At 39.7% G+C, this 15,537-nt stretch overlaps 1 protein-coding gene across 1 annotated transcript in view; it reads right to left on the bottom strand.

Moving 5' to 3' along the window:
* The window catches only part of CSMD1 (CUB and Sushi multiple domains 1), a 1,688,220-nt gene that overhangs the window by 154,712 nt on the left and 1,517,971 nt on the right, over nucleotides 1–15,537 (bottom strand). The window contains exons 41-42 of the mRNA XM_070364228.1: nucleotides 7,108–7,296; nucleotides 1,227–1,404 (exon numbers count right to left, since the gene is read on the bottom strand). Of these exons, the coding sequence (XP_070220329.1) occupies nucleotides 1,227–1,404; nucleotides 7,108–7,296 (367 nt within the window). The remainder of the gene's footprint in view (nucleotides 1–1,226; nucleotides 1,405–7,107; nucleotides 7,297–15,537) is intronic.

The following is a 15,537-nucleotide window of genomic DNA, read 5'->3' as shown; positions in this document are numbered from 1 at the left end:
TATAGAAATAGCCTCAAAGGCCTGTCTCCCATCTTATCCAGCTGACCTGCCCCCCTACACAATAATAATGGGTATTCTGCATCCAGGACCTAGTCCTATAATTCTCCTTCTTATGACTCTAAAGTGAATCTGTGTTGCTCTAGTATAAAGCCCAAAATCCTTAACATGATGTATGAGGCCAGCTTACCTGGCTAGGTCACCCCTTCTCTCTTCTGTGCTTTCCCAAAGCCATCACACTTGGGATCTCCCAGTGCCTGCAACTCACCTGTTCTCTTGCCTCAGAGAATTTTCAATGGCTAAGACAACCCCTACATTTACAACTTCACCAACACACACACACACACACACACACACACACACACACACACACACAGCTTTGTTAACTGTGATTATGCTTGAGTTTTCAGGGCATTTTATTCCTAAAGCACATCCAACTTATTCCAAATCTGGGCTGTGCCCCACTGGTAAGCTCTACTCTTCCCATCATATTTCGTCATTCCCATTTCCCCTGTAAATTCTCACCTCCAAAGGCAACGGTAGAAATAGTAATTCTCATAGACATGAACATTCAGTGAAGGAGAGTTTAGATTAACTTACCCAGGCTACATGGCTCATTAGATGGGGAGCTAGGGCTACATCCCCCTCGGCATCCCCTACACAGCCCATGGTAGGGAAGGTGGAGGTGGGTGGGGGCAGTTCCGCAAGGTTTATAAAGTACAGAGAGAAAGCTGTGTGCAATCATTTCTTCAATATTTCCAGAAGCATCAAATTATTATATGGCAAAGGAACCAACAAGCTTTTCTTTAAGAAAAAAAAGATTTATACTTGAAAATGAAAAAGAAAAGAAGGAATTCCCAAGTGGCCCAGTGGCTAGGACTTAACTCTTTCACTGACAAGGGCCCAGGTTTAATCTCTGGTCAGGGAACTAAGATCCCAAAAGCTATGTGATATGGCCAAAAAGGTAAGTAAATAAAAATTAAAACAAGAAATAAACATGAAAATAAAATACGTTTGGGATATTCTCCTCTATCTAGAGTAATCTTGAATATATCTACCATGTAGCATGGTACATGAGGTTTATTCTATCTCTAGATTTAGTTGGTAAATTTCTGTTTTGACATCTACCTAACTACTTCATCTCTAAATCGACGAAAGTGACATGTAAGTTGTTACAAGAACAGTTTATCACAAGGACAGATGGGTGTTTTCAGGAAAGGTTCTCATACCAAACTGCGATGTAGTCGTTGACAGCTTCCGTCTGCAGCAAGGTGAAGTTGATGTAGACGCCATGGCCGGGAGGCACTGAGATGAGCCAGATGCAGTCCTTGAGGATGGGGTACTCATCTGGAAATCCAGGAGAATAGATGGTCCCGTTCTGAGATGTCACGTTATATCCACAAGGAGCTGAGAAGGAAGCCAAGAAAAATCAAGCCCAACACAGTCCAGTGAGACATTTGTCAGTCTCTAAAGTCTCTTAGCCGAGATTTTCCTGCTAAGAAATAATTGTGAAATATCCCTCAGCAACTACTTTGTCAAAATAATTCCCCTCAAGTCTTAAAACCTTGGAAGAATTTTACTTCTAAGCTACCTTATCTAAGTTTTTAAACATATTCTCCAAACATTCAAAATCCCCTCAGGATAAAGTCATTTCCACATAATTAAAAGGAGAAAGAAATAAAAAAAAAAATCTTAGTCAGTAGTCTCCTGAGACTGAGCTGATAATTCACTGGACTATCTGACACAAGGGATTATGTTGAAATTATGTGTGAATATTTAACTGAAAAATATTTTTTTGTTGTTTTAAGTAAGATTTCTAAAGCTTATTTAAAATGCCTAAAAAAGAAGCATCTAAGTCTATCTGCCTTGAAACAAAGACCTTATAAATTCTCCCGAGATCTATACCTAGAGAAAGGAGATAAATTATGTGAGTGAAAATTTATAGTAACACTTCCACATCTCATCCACTACCAATGATGTGAAAAATCTCAACAATACCCAGAGTCCATTTTTATTTTACTTAATAAAGTGATCATCACTCTTGTCATAGAAATTATTTTATTTTTGGAAAAATGAAATGATCATACATGAGCAGATAATCCAAACTATATTCTTTAACTCACATCATGGTATAAATACATCAAAGTCATAGACAAGTATACATTTTAATTAAATTAAAATCCAGTAGATTCTATAAGAGTATCTGTTACTAACATGAATCCTATGAGGCTTTCAAATATTTGCCATAAAAGGTATAAAATTTATGTGGAATGAATAAACCAAGGTACATTTTTTTAAAGGTTAAAAACAATTTAAAATTATGACTGATGGAATATCATTAAGCCAAAGTAAGCATACAGATGCACACTGATTTCAAAGTAGACAGAAAATGTACCAGTGTCAAGTAGATTGACTTGGTCCGAATATTGGGTAAATTTATTTTAAGGCTGTGTGGAAAACATTTTACAAGTTTTATAGCATAATTGTAAGTGGGCTTTGGAGACAGATACACCTTGACCTGTAAGCTAACAAAATATAATATACAGATACCTATAATCTATAAAAATGGGGCCAGAAGCCATGCTGGAGTCACAGCAAGTAGTTACCTGGTGACCCCTGGAGGTGCCATACTTCTTCTTAGCTGCAAACATCATGTCCTCGTTCACCTGCATAAATAGCTCTTGTGTTTTTTTCCTATTTTGCTGGCAGGTGAACTGGTCCCTTCCTCAAAACTCAACTCAAATGTCACCACCTCCTGACAGCCTTTCCTGGTGGCTGTGGTTTGGATACTTGTCCCTGGGCTACAGTTCATGGCCAGCCATTCTTTACCATTTGACTGTCAGCAACTAGAAGTCCGGGACCATATCCACAGCCCCATCAAACCTCCTCTCATCAATCCCATTGCCTGGCTCCGATCTCAATAAACGACAGACACCAAATAATTGAGGGATTGGAAATGAGTGAGACAATGAAGAGAAGACACTTAAAGCATGTGTTGAAGCAGGTTGACATACCTCATGTGTGATTTGAAATTATTCATTATGTATTGATTTATAACTCTAAATTTCCCTTCAGCATTTTTACTTTTTAATTTGCAACTTATTAAAGTATAGCCACTTTACATGGAGTAGTACCCTTCCCATGGGGAGGGGGAAAAAACAGAACAAACAAAAAACATGGTGTCCACCTCTTAAAAGGCTAAATGATATGGTTATTTTTTTCATAAAATACATTCTGATATTCTTTGGTCACTTAGTATATTTGCCATGATATATCTATGATATTCAAATAAAAAATCCTTTTACTCCCATGTTCAATGAATGTTTATTGAGAGTCTATTATGTGCCAGGCAGCTTGGCTGAGCTGGGGCTAGAGCAGAGAACCATGCTGACCCCATCCCTGCCTTGCAGAGTTTGCTGTATTTAGCAGAGTGATGAAGGAAGATGTTAAAAGCTAAATAAGTATGAAGTTTGACTTGTGTGATAATACTCTCGATGCACTTAGAACATTTTCTCAAGGCAAAATCCTATATTCTACAGGGGAAGATGAAGGACCATAAAAAGACATAATGAGTAAAGCTGCCCCTCCCTTTCCCTTGATCCAGCACCTTCTCCCAGATGCTTTCCCCTCAACTTCATGGCACCAAAGCTGCATTTTGATTTCCACATCCCAGTGGCATCTCAGGGATCTCTGCAGCAACAGGGACCTGCGATCCAGCTCAGCAGGAAATGCACCCACCCCCATCCTCTCCCTGAGGGTGAGGGTCAAAGAGGCCCCTCCAGTGGAGAACAGCCAGCAAGCCCAGCAAGGTGGAGATTCTGGGCACAGAAGGGTCCCTGCACCACCTGCAACCATAAGTACTTCCCAGCTTCTCACCTGTCTGCCCAGGAGCCTGGCCCAGCAGGAGGCGCAGGCAACCAAGGAGCCAGAAGAGAGACCACAGAACATGAGAGCATCACACACTGCACTTCACAGCTAGGGGCCACACAGATGGCATCCCTTTTCCACTCCAGGACCAGAGAGCCAACAAAGGCAATCCCTTCACACACATGAATAAGTACTGCAGTAGTGGCATTTATCATGTTAGGTAGTTAGAATAGGAAAAAGGAGTCCAGAATGGCAGGGGCTAAAAGACAAGGAAGGGAAAAACCCGCAAAAATAGAACAAAGGAAGGTCCAAGGAATGGAGTGAGGACTTGAGGTAGATCAAACAGCACTTCTGGCTAGCCCAATTTACATAGGGCAGGCCCGGAGGGGTGGGGTGGAGAAAAAAGCATAAAAAGAGGAGCCAAAGGGCCTGGGGTCTTTCTCTCTTCTCTTTGCATCTTTTGGGTCATCATGACCTCACACCTCGATGATGTATTTTCCTCTACTTTCTAAATAAAACGGAGCTGTAACATGGAGCTGTAATGCTGCTCTGTCCAAGAGCTGTAATGCTGGCCCATCCAAGGCTGTAACACTGGTCCGTCGCTTCAATTTTTTGTTATGACAAGACAGAACTGAGGAACTTACACACTTCCCCAAAAATAATAAGAAATATACTTTTGATCTTCCTCCCTGTTTTTGGCCCAGAGCTCATAAAACCCTTAGAATTTACAAAGTGATAAAAAAAGTTAAAATCGTCTTTTGTTATTCAAAACAAGACCCTTTCAACCACATCTGAGTTTATGTTAATAAGGAAATTAGGAAATCTGAGGCCTTGGGGCTAGTTGCAAGGGGAACCAGCCTCAGATTGGAGGTTCAGCCCCAACCCCACCTCAGGAAGAGGAAGAGGGAAAGAAAGTCCATTTAATCACCAACTTGAGGGCCTTTGGTCTTAAAAGAATATTCCCTGGTTACTTTTATTTTTTTAGAATTTAATCTAATATTGCTGTTGTTGTTCAGTCACCCAAAACTGTCCAACTCTTTCCATCCCATGGACTGCAGCATGCTAGGCTTCCCTGTCCTTCACCAACTCCCAGAGCTTGCTCAAACTCATGTCTATCGAGTTGGTGATGCTATCCAACCATCTCATCTTCTGTCGTCCCCTTTTCTGCCTGCCTTTGATCTTTTCCAGCATCAGGGTCTTTTCGAGTGAGTCAGTTCTTGGCATTAGGTGGCCAAAGAATTGGAGCTTCAGCTTCAACATTGGTCCTTTCAATGAATATTCAGGGTTGATTTCCTTTAGGACTGACTAGTTCGATGTACTTGCTGTCCAAGGGACTCTCATGAGTCTTCTCCAGCACCACAATTTGAAAGCATCAATTCCTCAGCACTCAGCCTTCTTTGTGGTCCAACTCTCACATCCATTCATGACTACTGGAAAAACCATAGCTTTAACTAGATGAATCTTCGTGGGCAAAGTGATGTCTCTGCTTTTTAATATGCTGTCTATGTTTGTCATAACTTTTCTTCCAAGGAGCAAGCATCTGTCTCCCTTGGGTGACTTTTGTCTTTTCTGTTATAAATCACAATTGTGAGTAGATGGCTTACTGGGTTTTGTGAGCCTACCAGTGAGTTATCCACCCTCAGGGTGGCTGTGGTCCTGGGGCTTTCATGTGGCACCAGGAGTCCTGGGCAGTCTTGGGTGTCTGCAGGATTTTAGCTTCATGGTTTTGCCAACTCTGATTAATATTCTGCATCATATATCATCCAAAAAGATATATTTTATTATCATTACACTGACAAAATAATTCTAAATGGGCAGTTATTTCCATGTTGGAAAGTTGAGCTTGAAAAAGCAATGGAATATAATTAAATACTTAATTCTATTTTTTATATCAAGCCAAGGAGTCTCCTACTTACATCTGAATTCAAAGAACTCAGGAAACAACTACAAGTAAAAAGGGATTTCAGTCCTAACAATTCAAAGCAATTTTTACATAAAAACATGAATTTGTAAAATGGTGAGTAGTTTTTAAAGTGTTTTAATAAAAAATATCAGATATCCCACTGCTATTGTTAGTTTTATAAAATGATTTTTAAATGCTGTTTTAAGTTATTAAATCTGTAGTTGATTAAAATTACTATTTAAAAAACACAGCAAATGTTTTTCTTTTATAGTTGTTTACATAATGATAAAGAATGGAAACGTACAGGTGAAAAATATCATCTAAAAAGTCTACCTATATGCTTTTTTTTTTAACTTCTACAGTAGAAATTCAAACACAGCTGGATACCTTTCCTTTTTTTGCCCCTGGGATATAAGTATTTAGCATTTCAAAGGTCCACAGAGTTGGTAATTTCATTATATTTTCGTTCAGAAATACTGTATTTATAATGTTAGAATATTAGGTTTACAGCAAACTTTTCTATTTCAGATGAATTCTTCAAAAATAAAGTACTCGATATATTTAATTTAAAGTTGTAGAAATTTCAAAGTCATAGTAAAAATTAGATAACCAAATAGAAGCTTTGAAGAAGTGACTTCTGCTCAGACAAGGATATTCACTGAATCTAGATCCTCCTTGATGTCATTCCCATCACCCGATTCCAACATTTCTAAGAAACCCTGATCCTCAAGCACCATCCTAGGACACTACTTCATTTCCCCCCAAGACTGCTCCTCTAGGATGTCTTTGCTAACACTGCTTCTTCTCTCTGGGATGGTCTCTGAGTAGCAAACTAGTACGTGCCATTCAAATCTAACTACAAAAATGACGTCAGTTTTCTGAGATACCAAATCAGTGTTATTATTGTAAAGTTAAACAATAAAAAAGTATCTAGGGTAAGATATGCACTCAATACCCCTCTAATCCAAAATTTGACGGAACCACTTTAAAGCCAAACACTGCTCTAACCATGAAGATAATACTCTCAATCACTTCCCCAGCAATCACCGTCTTTTGTACCTTCAGTCATCAAAGCACTCCTCGTGCCTGATTTTGCATAATAAATATTCGTGTTTATTATTTTGCTAACCTTATAATCTCCTTGAAGGCAAGGCCTTTCCATTTTTTTTAACTGACTGACATATGATATATTCTTGAAATACTAAATAGAATGAGTTTAATAGAGTCCCAATAAAAATTGGTTGAACAAATTAATGAATTCTGGAATGCATTCATTTAATATTTCATGCACCATTATACATGTGGAAAATGAAACTGCTTAAGAAAAGTGATTAACCCACCGTCACATCTTGGAAAAGGGTAGTTCCAGTTTCTGTTGATCCCGTGCTGACAGGTGAGCACTGGGTGGCCAATTAAAATGTACCCAGGATAGCACTCGAAAGATATTGATTGTCCCACACTGTAGTCAGAGTTGACCATATACCCATTCTGGAAAGGTGGTGGGTCAGGGCAGTTCTGTAATTCATAGGCTGAAACAGACAGAAACAAGCTCATAAATAAGAAGTGCATTAGTCTGGAATTTAGAGGAGGAATAGGATGACATACAGCTTCTTAGCATGAACTTTTTAGATATAAATTTTATGAAATCTTTACTAAGATACCCATTATCATCCAGTCACATCACTTCATGGTAAATAGAAGGGGAAAAAGTAGAACTGTGATAAATTTTATATTCTCAGTCTCCAAAATCACTGCTGATGGTGAATTAAGCCAAGAAATTAAAAGATGCTTGCTCCTGGGAAGGAAGCTAAGGAAGCTAAGACAAACCCCAAAACAGCGTATTAAAAAGCAAAGACATGACTTTGCCAACAAAGGTCCATCTAGTCAAAACCATGGTTTTTCCAGTAGTCATGTATGGATGTGAAAGTTGGACCATAAAGGAGGCTGAGCACCAAATAATTGATATTTTCAAGTTGTGATGTTGGAGAAAACGCTTGAGAGCCCCTTGGACTGCAAGGAAAACAAACCAGTCCATCCTAAAGGAAATCAACCCGAATATTCATTGGAAGGACTGATACTGAAGCTTCTATACTTCGACCACCTGATGTGAAGAGCTGATTCATTGGAAAAGACCCTAGAGCTGGGACAGGTTGAGGGCAGGAGAAGAGGATGATAAAGGATGAGATAGTTCGAGGGCATCACCGACATGAGTTTGAGCCAACTCTGGGAGATAGTAAAGGACAGGGAAACCTGGTACGCTGCAGTCCACAGAGTCACAAGGAGTTAGACATGACTTAGCACCTGAACAACAACAATATAAAATAGTACTTGTTTTTAGTAGTATAATCATAAGAATTTGCATTTAGTGAAGACATATTGTGCACTTTAGAAGTTATATGGTACATACTAAAAATAAATTTGACAAGGCATACCTTGGGAAGAAAACATATGAGAAGAATTAATCAAAACAAGTTCAGACAAACAAAAAGTGCTTGTAAGGGATGTCAGGTGAACACAGACCTAACAATTTTAATTTAAAAGAAAATTACCCCAGCTCTCCTATCCAAGTGCTTCTAACTAGAAAACATGCTATTGTTTTGTTTAGTTCAATTAATGTTCAGTGCAAATAAAATAAATTCATTCCACTTTCTTAGTTTTTTTCCTTAAAAAATAGTGTAGTGTCATACTTAGCCATTACTACCAGTGCAATCTTTATTTGTTTATTTATTTATTAATGCTTCCCCTGTTTTAGCTACACCATATGGCTTGTGGGTCTCAGTCCCCCAGCCAGGGAGTGAACCCCTGGGCTCTAGCAGTGAAAGCACAGAGCCATAACCTCTGGACAGCCAGGGAACACCCCAGTACAGCCTTACTATAAAGTCTAGTTTACTGTATTTGTTCCTTGTGCTCTATCACCACGTCTCCTGCGCTCTGTCGAATGCGTGGTTTCCCTCCTTGAGATACTGCTGTTTGACTCTAACATTACCTTACAGACAAGTGCTCAGAAAAGGAACAGAGAACTCCATGGTGTGTTCTAACTATCAACCAGTTTCCTTCTTTATTATATTCTTTTCCACTGGGGTCAGCAGCTTGTTTTCATTCTTGTTTTACTCAAAATACAGTGAGCTCTGTTGGTGAAATGAGTCCTATAAAAAATACATCAAATATGGCTGCTAATAATTAAACTTAAAAAGTAAAAACCATAAAAAATGGATTTCCAGTTTTCATGGGACAAAAATAAAGTAAAACCTTGTTTAACATCACTCTGTCCTCCCTGGGAGATTATGTTTATGCTCTAGTGGGGCTCTGGGGGTATCCATACAACAGTCAGTTATCATGGTACATTATAAAGGAGGTAACAGGTAACAGAGATTCCAGATGAGGCATCATGTGAAACAGCATTTAACAAAGATTCACACACACTTTCCACATGTTCATCACACATGCTAATAACAAGTCCCATGATGCATTTCCCTACACATTATGTGGTTTGTGGTATAATTTAAGAAAGACATTCAAGTTCTGTTTAGGGATGTATGAAATTAGCCTGTTTCTACTCTAGTCAAGGCTATGGTTTTTCCAGTGTCATGTATAGATGTGAGAGTTGGACTGTGAAGAAAGCTGAGCACCAAAGAATTGATGCTTTTGAACTGTGGTGTTGGAGAAGATGCTTGAGAGTCCCTTGGACTACAAGGAGATCCAACCAGTCCATTCTAAAGGAGATAAGTCCTTTGGAAGGAATTGGAAGGAATGATGCTAAAGCTGAAACTCCAGTACTTTGGCCACCTCATGCGAAGAGTTGACTCATTGGAAAAGACTCTGATGCTGGGAGGGATTGAGGGCAGGAGGAGAAGGGGACGACAGAGGATGAGATGGCTGGATGGCATCACCGACTCGATGGACGTGAGTCTGAGTGAACTCCTGGAGATGGTGATGGACAGGGAGGCCTGGCATGCTGCAATTCATGGGGTCGCAAAGAGTCGGACATGACTGAGCGACTGAACTGAACTGAACTGATCATCTAACGTCTGTGAAAGGGATTGAAAATGGAAGTTTAAGCTGCCTTTAGCAGCCCCATGATATTAAGTCAAAAAACTCTAGGTTACCCTTGATTAGAAGAAAGATATTTTTTTTTCTTTCTTTTTTTAATGGTACCAACATAGCTTTCCTGTATGGGGATTAAAGGGTATTAAAAGAGAGAGAGAGAGAATACCAGCCCAGGTAGGCAGGACTATAGTTTTTATTACCTACTCATATACTGAGTAAAATAAAAATAATGTATTGAGTGTCTTCTTGTTTAGTAGCTAAGTTGAGTCTGAGTCTTTTGCAACCCCATGGACTGCAGCTCGCCACACTCTTATGTTCAAGAAATTTTCCAGGCAAGAATACTGGAGTGGGTTGCCATTTCCTTCTTCCCGACCCAGGATGATGTGTCTCCCACGTCCACTGCATTGGCAGGCAGATTCTTTGCCACTGCATCACCAGGGAAGCCCTGTATTGAGTGTCCGCTACGTTATAAGTCGAAACTAGACAGAAATGGACCCTGCTTTCACAAAGCTTACATTCTATTTAGGGAAACAGACACAAATAAATCAACATGTTGGTAATTACATAAAATAACCAAGTTGAGTAAACTGTTGTTAAAGAAACATGCAAGGACTAAAATAAAGCTTGGGGGGGAAACCAGGATGGAGGTTTAAGTGAGGGTGATCCAAACCTGCCTCCTTGAACAAGTAGCCCTGAACTTGAGATCTGAGTGAAGATACAGCCAGGTAATAACCGAGAAAGGAAGCCCTTTCAGTAGAGGGAGCAGCAGGGGCCAAGGACATAGGAAGCTGGGTCTCCGAGACGAGGTGGGGGTTCAAGGAGAGGAGCCTGGGGGTCATCATCCCAGCGTGCCCATTGTGTTCACAGTCTATAGCTCTCTCACGAGGGAGAATCTTGCAAAGAATTGGGCCAGGCCACAGAAGAGGAATTAGGACACGCTTCTCAAGTGGACACAGACATGGTTTTAAAAACCAGACCCATTCTTCATCTCACAAATCATATCTTCCAGGTGAAAAGAAAAAACAAACACAAAACCCACAGCTCATTTCAGTGTTTCCTTAAGATTTTACAATCCCAATTAATTGTTTTTAGTTGTGAATATTTCACTAACTATACATATTAGCAACACTATTTTCAAGTCTTTTTCTAAATCTCTTATTTAATGGAGTCCTTCACTATTCAAATATCACTAACAATATTTCAAAATTCTTAATTGACAGGTCACAAGTCACATATACGTTCTCTATTTTTTTTAAATGTCCCAAAGTTTGACTCATGGTCATAAATATTGATTGACAGGACTATTTTTAAGTAAATACAAAGAAGTAATAAAATTATTTGCTAGTGTGCTAAAAATACATTTTGGAAAGATTCCCATTGCATGTGTTTAGTACATGCAGGAGACTACGTGTTACCTGCACTGTCCACATCCACGCACCTCTGAACACCTCTGATACCTCCATGCACCTGCACCTCTGGGCTTGGGGGTGAAGAACAGCTTAACCAGGGCTCAGAATCCTTATCTAAGCACTACTTTGTTGATCTGCACATCACTCATGATGAAATCATTAACTGCCATAACTCATTTTTATAACATAAAACGTTTTAATTTGAGGAAAAAAAAAAACATCAACTAAGAGAGAAAAAGAAAGACCACTTCACTGGAGTTTGATAAGGAAGTGACTTCTAGCATAAAGAGAAGTAAAAATCACCATTTTCATCACAGCACTGTTTATAATAGCCAGGACATGGAAGCAACCTAGATGCCCATCAGCAGATGAATGGATAAGAAAGCTGTAGTACATATACACAATGGAGTATTACTCAGCCATTAAAAAGAATACATTTGAATCAGTTCTAATGAGATGGATGAAACTGGAACCTATTATACAGAGTGAAGTAAGCCAGAAAGAAAAACACCAATACAGTATACTAACACATATATATGGAATTTAGAAAGATGGTAACAATAACCCTGTGTACGAGACGGCAAAAGAGACACTGATGTATAGATCAGTCTTATGGACTCTGTGGGAGAGGGAGAGGGTGGGGAGATTTGGGAGAATGGCATTGAAACATGTATAATATCATGTATGAAACAAGTTGCCAGTCCAGGTTCGATGCACGATCCTGGATGCTCGGGGCTGGTGCACTGGGACGACCCAGAGGGAGGGTATGGGGAGGGAGGAGGGAGGAGGGTTCAGGATGGGGAACACAGGTATACCTGTGGCGGATTCATTTCGATATTTGGCAAAACAAATACAATATTGTAAAGTTTAAAAATAAAATAAAATTAAAAAAAAAGAGATAAAAGGAGAAGAAACATGAGCATTAAAGGGGAAAAAATGTAACAGTAACATAGAGTAATAGTAACATAGACATTATATGATTATTAGCGACCTTATGCCAATATATTTGAGAACTTAGATGAAATGGCTAATTTTCATAAAAGAGAGTTAAAAACAATGTAAATTGAAATAGAATAGAAATATAAAACCCAAATAAAGTAATAGCCATTAAAGACTTGAATTGAAATTCACTACCTCCCCGTTCCCTCACAGATGCCAGGCTTAGATACAGGTGACTGTTTGCTGCTGCTAAGTCACTTCAGTCATGTCTGACTCTGTGCAGCCCCATAGATGGCAGCCTGCCAGGCTCCCCCATCCCTGGGATTCTCCAGGCAAGAACACTGGAGTGGGTTGCCATTTCCTTCTCCAATGCAACAAAGGGAAAAGTGAAAGTGAATTCGCTCAGTCGTGTCTGACTCTTAGCGACCCCATGGACTGCAGCCCACTAGGCTTCTCCATCCATGAGATTTTCCTGGCAAGAGTACTGGAGTGGGGTGCCATTGCCTTCTCTGACAGGTGACTGTTAGCAAACCTTTAAGAAACAGTAATAGAAGAAGAGGGGGAAACTAGTCAAGTGATTTTATTAATCTGGTTTAATGTAATAGCTAAACTAGACAAGGAATGTAGAGAAAAAGAAAATTATAAACCTGTTTCACTAATGAGCATAGATGGCAAAAAAAAAAAAAAACTATAGCAAATTGTAGGAATTTATGTTAAAATGCATCATAACTGAAGTATAGTTGGTTTTATACATAGAAAATCCTTGAAAACCTCCAGACTACTAGAACAAATAAGAAGATAAGATATCAAATTATAAACAGGAAGCATTTAGGCATAATAGCGTAAAGCAATTTGAAAACTGTAACTCAAAAATTTAATTAAAACTTATGACTAAATTAAAAAAAAAATCACCATTTTCAGACAAGTTCTGTTTCAACTGAAGGCCATCAAGTCCTTCATACATTTCACATATTTTTCAGACACTTCCATATTTGACAACTCCCAAAGACTTTTTGGGTTTGAGTGAACTCCGGGAGTTGGTGATGGACAGGGAGGCCTGGCATGCTGCAATTCATGGGGTTTCAGAGTCGGACATGACTGAGTGACTGAACTGAACTGAACTGAAAGATTTTTTGTGAGGTGTTATTCAGTATTTCTAAAAGATTTGTTGTGTGATATATAATTGAAAAGTTGAAGTAGAGAGAGAATCATCAACCAACAGAAAAACAGGTTTCCGAGTACAGACAAGAGTCTTGAGGTAGTTCTGCAAAATAGCAGAGGCCTTGGAATGTGTTGCAAGGGAGCCCTGGGACTGAGTTGGACCTGTGTCTCCCATCTGATGGACCCGGGTTGTGGACCAAACCACTTCCATTCTGGTAGGCTCTTTCCTTCATTTATGAAAGGGGAACAATTATGCCTATCTGATCTACAAGAATTAACAACGATGACAAATGCAGTGAACATGGTTGGTATGCATTAACTGAGTAAGGCTAAGTCTTAACTATAAGAAATGTCTGGTTTGTATGATAAAATATGTTTCATTGCTCAAGACATAGCACTCAAGCCTCTTCTCTGATAGAGGTAGACTCAGGAGGGAGAAGCCAGTTCTAATACCAGGAATTAGTGTGAAATACTAAGACAGAGCCTTGTTACAGGGAGGAGAGACTGCAGTTAGCATCAAGGTCCACAATGAATATGACCTCGAAACCCCTTTCACGTCCTCAGCTTCCTCTCAATGAGAAGACTGATCTGGTCCAGAAGTGACTAGACTCGTGCTGCAGTCCATGGAATTTCTCAAGTGCACAGGCACACAAGATCACCAGCTTCCAGAGGGGGCTGTTGTCATGACTAGGATGACATATCATTGACCTCTATAATGAGGGCACATTCCTAGCTCTCATTTTTAAGACAGATTGGCCACCTAAATGTTCTCTATTGCTCATGTGAATTGCTTGATCGCCAAACCTACTGGTGATGTCCACCTACATCACTGTGAAGGCTGCAGCCAACCCCATACCTTTCAGGCTTCCCACAGGCTCCCCTGGAGGACAGGTCACCAAACTGCTTGCTCACAGTGGCAACTCCAATTGTGTCTCATGCTTCCACCAACCAAGCACTGAGGGCCCAGCCGTCATTTTACACAACAGCTTTTACATTGTGAAGAAATGTTTGTTCTGACCCAAAGAAATCTCTGGCTTCGCACAGCCACTGACATACCTGTCCAGGTGAGCCTTTGGTCCAGAGGAACTGCTCCGCTAAGGGACAAAGTGGCTGAGATTACTACTTTACTTTCAGCAAAGCCATAAAAGGAAAAGCAGATCCACATGACCTTCAGGGAGGAAATGGGACACCTTTTAAGATTTTGACCCTGGTCTCTAAGAGTTTAGTCCATGAACCACTTTTCCATCTTGAAAAAGGGTACCCTGCAGAAGATGAGGATTGATGCAGTAGTGTACTGCCCACTGCTTTAAGCATTTTTAGGTGAAATAGCCTTCTTTATAAACAGCCTCATGTTGAGAGCTTGGTTCAGACATGTGGATGGTGGAAAAAGGACAGAGGAAGCTCACTGTCCTTGCTCCCCAACAGCTCAGAAGAGCATGCTCACAGAAGAGCAGCAGCTTTAAAGGCACATCAATTTCATGTTTAAATCACAGCCATGTCTATAAGGAATCACAGTGAGCACGCTCATACAGTCAGTGTGAATGAATTCTTCAGTTGTTCACGGCACATAAAGGCAGTTTAATTGCTTTTCCTCCTAAAGGGGAAAAACTGGTAGCCACAAACTATAGCTTATTTTCTCACAGATTCATTTCACTAAAATGGCAATGGTTTTGTGATTGTAGGCATGAATAAGCAGATTTAACACATCCTATTAAAGTGATTTTTTTTAAAGGTGTTGAGCACATATAGCAAAAGGAAAAAAGACGTTTTTACCACTTATGGCTAAAGAACTTAAAATTATCTTTAAGCTTTTGGGCATCTAATAATTATGCTTTATAATGAAAGAGACATAAAGAAAGAGAGAGAAAGAAAGATGGAGGAGGAGAAAAGAAAGGAGGGAAGACAAGTATTCAACTTCAAATGTCAAGTCTCAAAAAAGAAAAGGAAAAGAAAGTCCTAAGAATCTTAATGGGTATCCCAGGTGACTCAGTGGTAAAGAATCCGCCTGCCAATGCAGGAAACACGGGTTCAATCCTTGGTCCAGGAGGATCCCCTGGAGAAGGAAATGGCAACTCACTCTAGTATTCTTGCCTGGAAAATCCCATGGTCAGAGGAGCCTGGCAGGCTACAGTCCATAGGGATGCAGAGTTGGACAAAACTTAGGGACAGAACAATGACAACAAAAGTCTTAATATGGCAACATTTTGCAAATAC

This window comes from Bos mutus, chromosome 27, assembly GCF_027580195.1.
Source record: "Bos mutus isolate GX-2022 chromosome 27, NWIPB_WYAK_1.1, whole genome shotgun sequence".
NCBI lineage: Eukaryota > Metazoa > Chordata > Mammalia > Artiodactyla > Bovidae > Bos > Bos mutus.
This window is presented reverse-complemented; position numbering and strand designations above follow the sequence as displayed.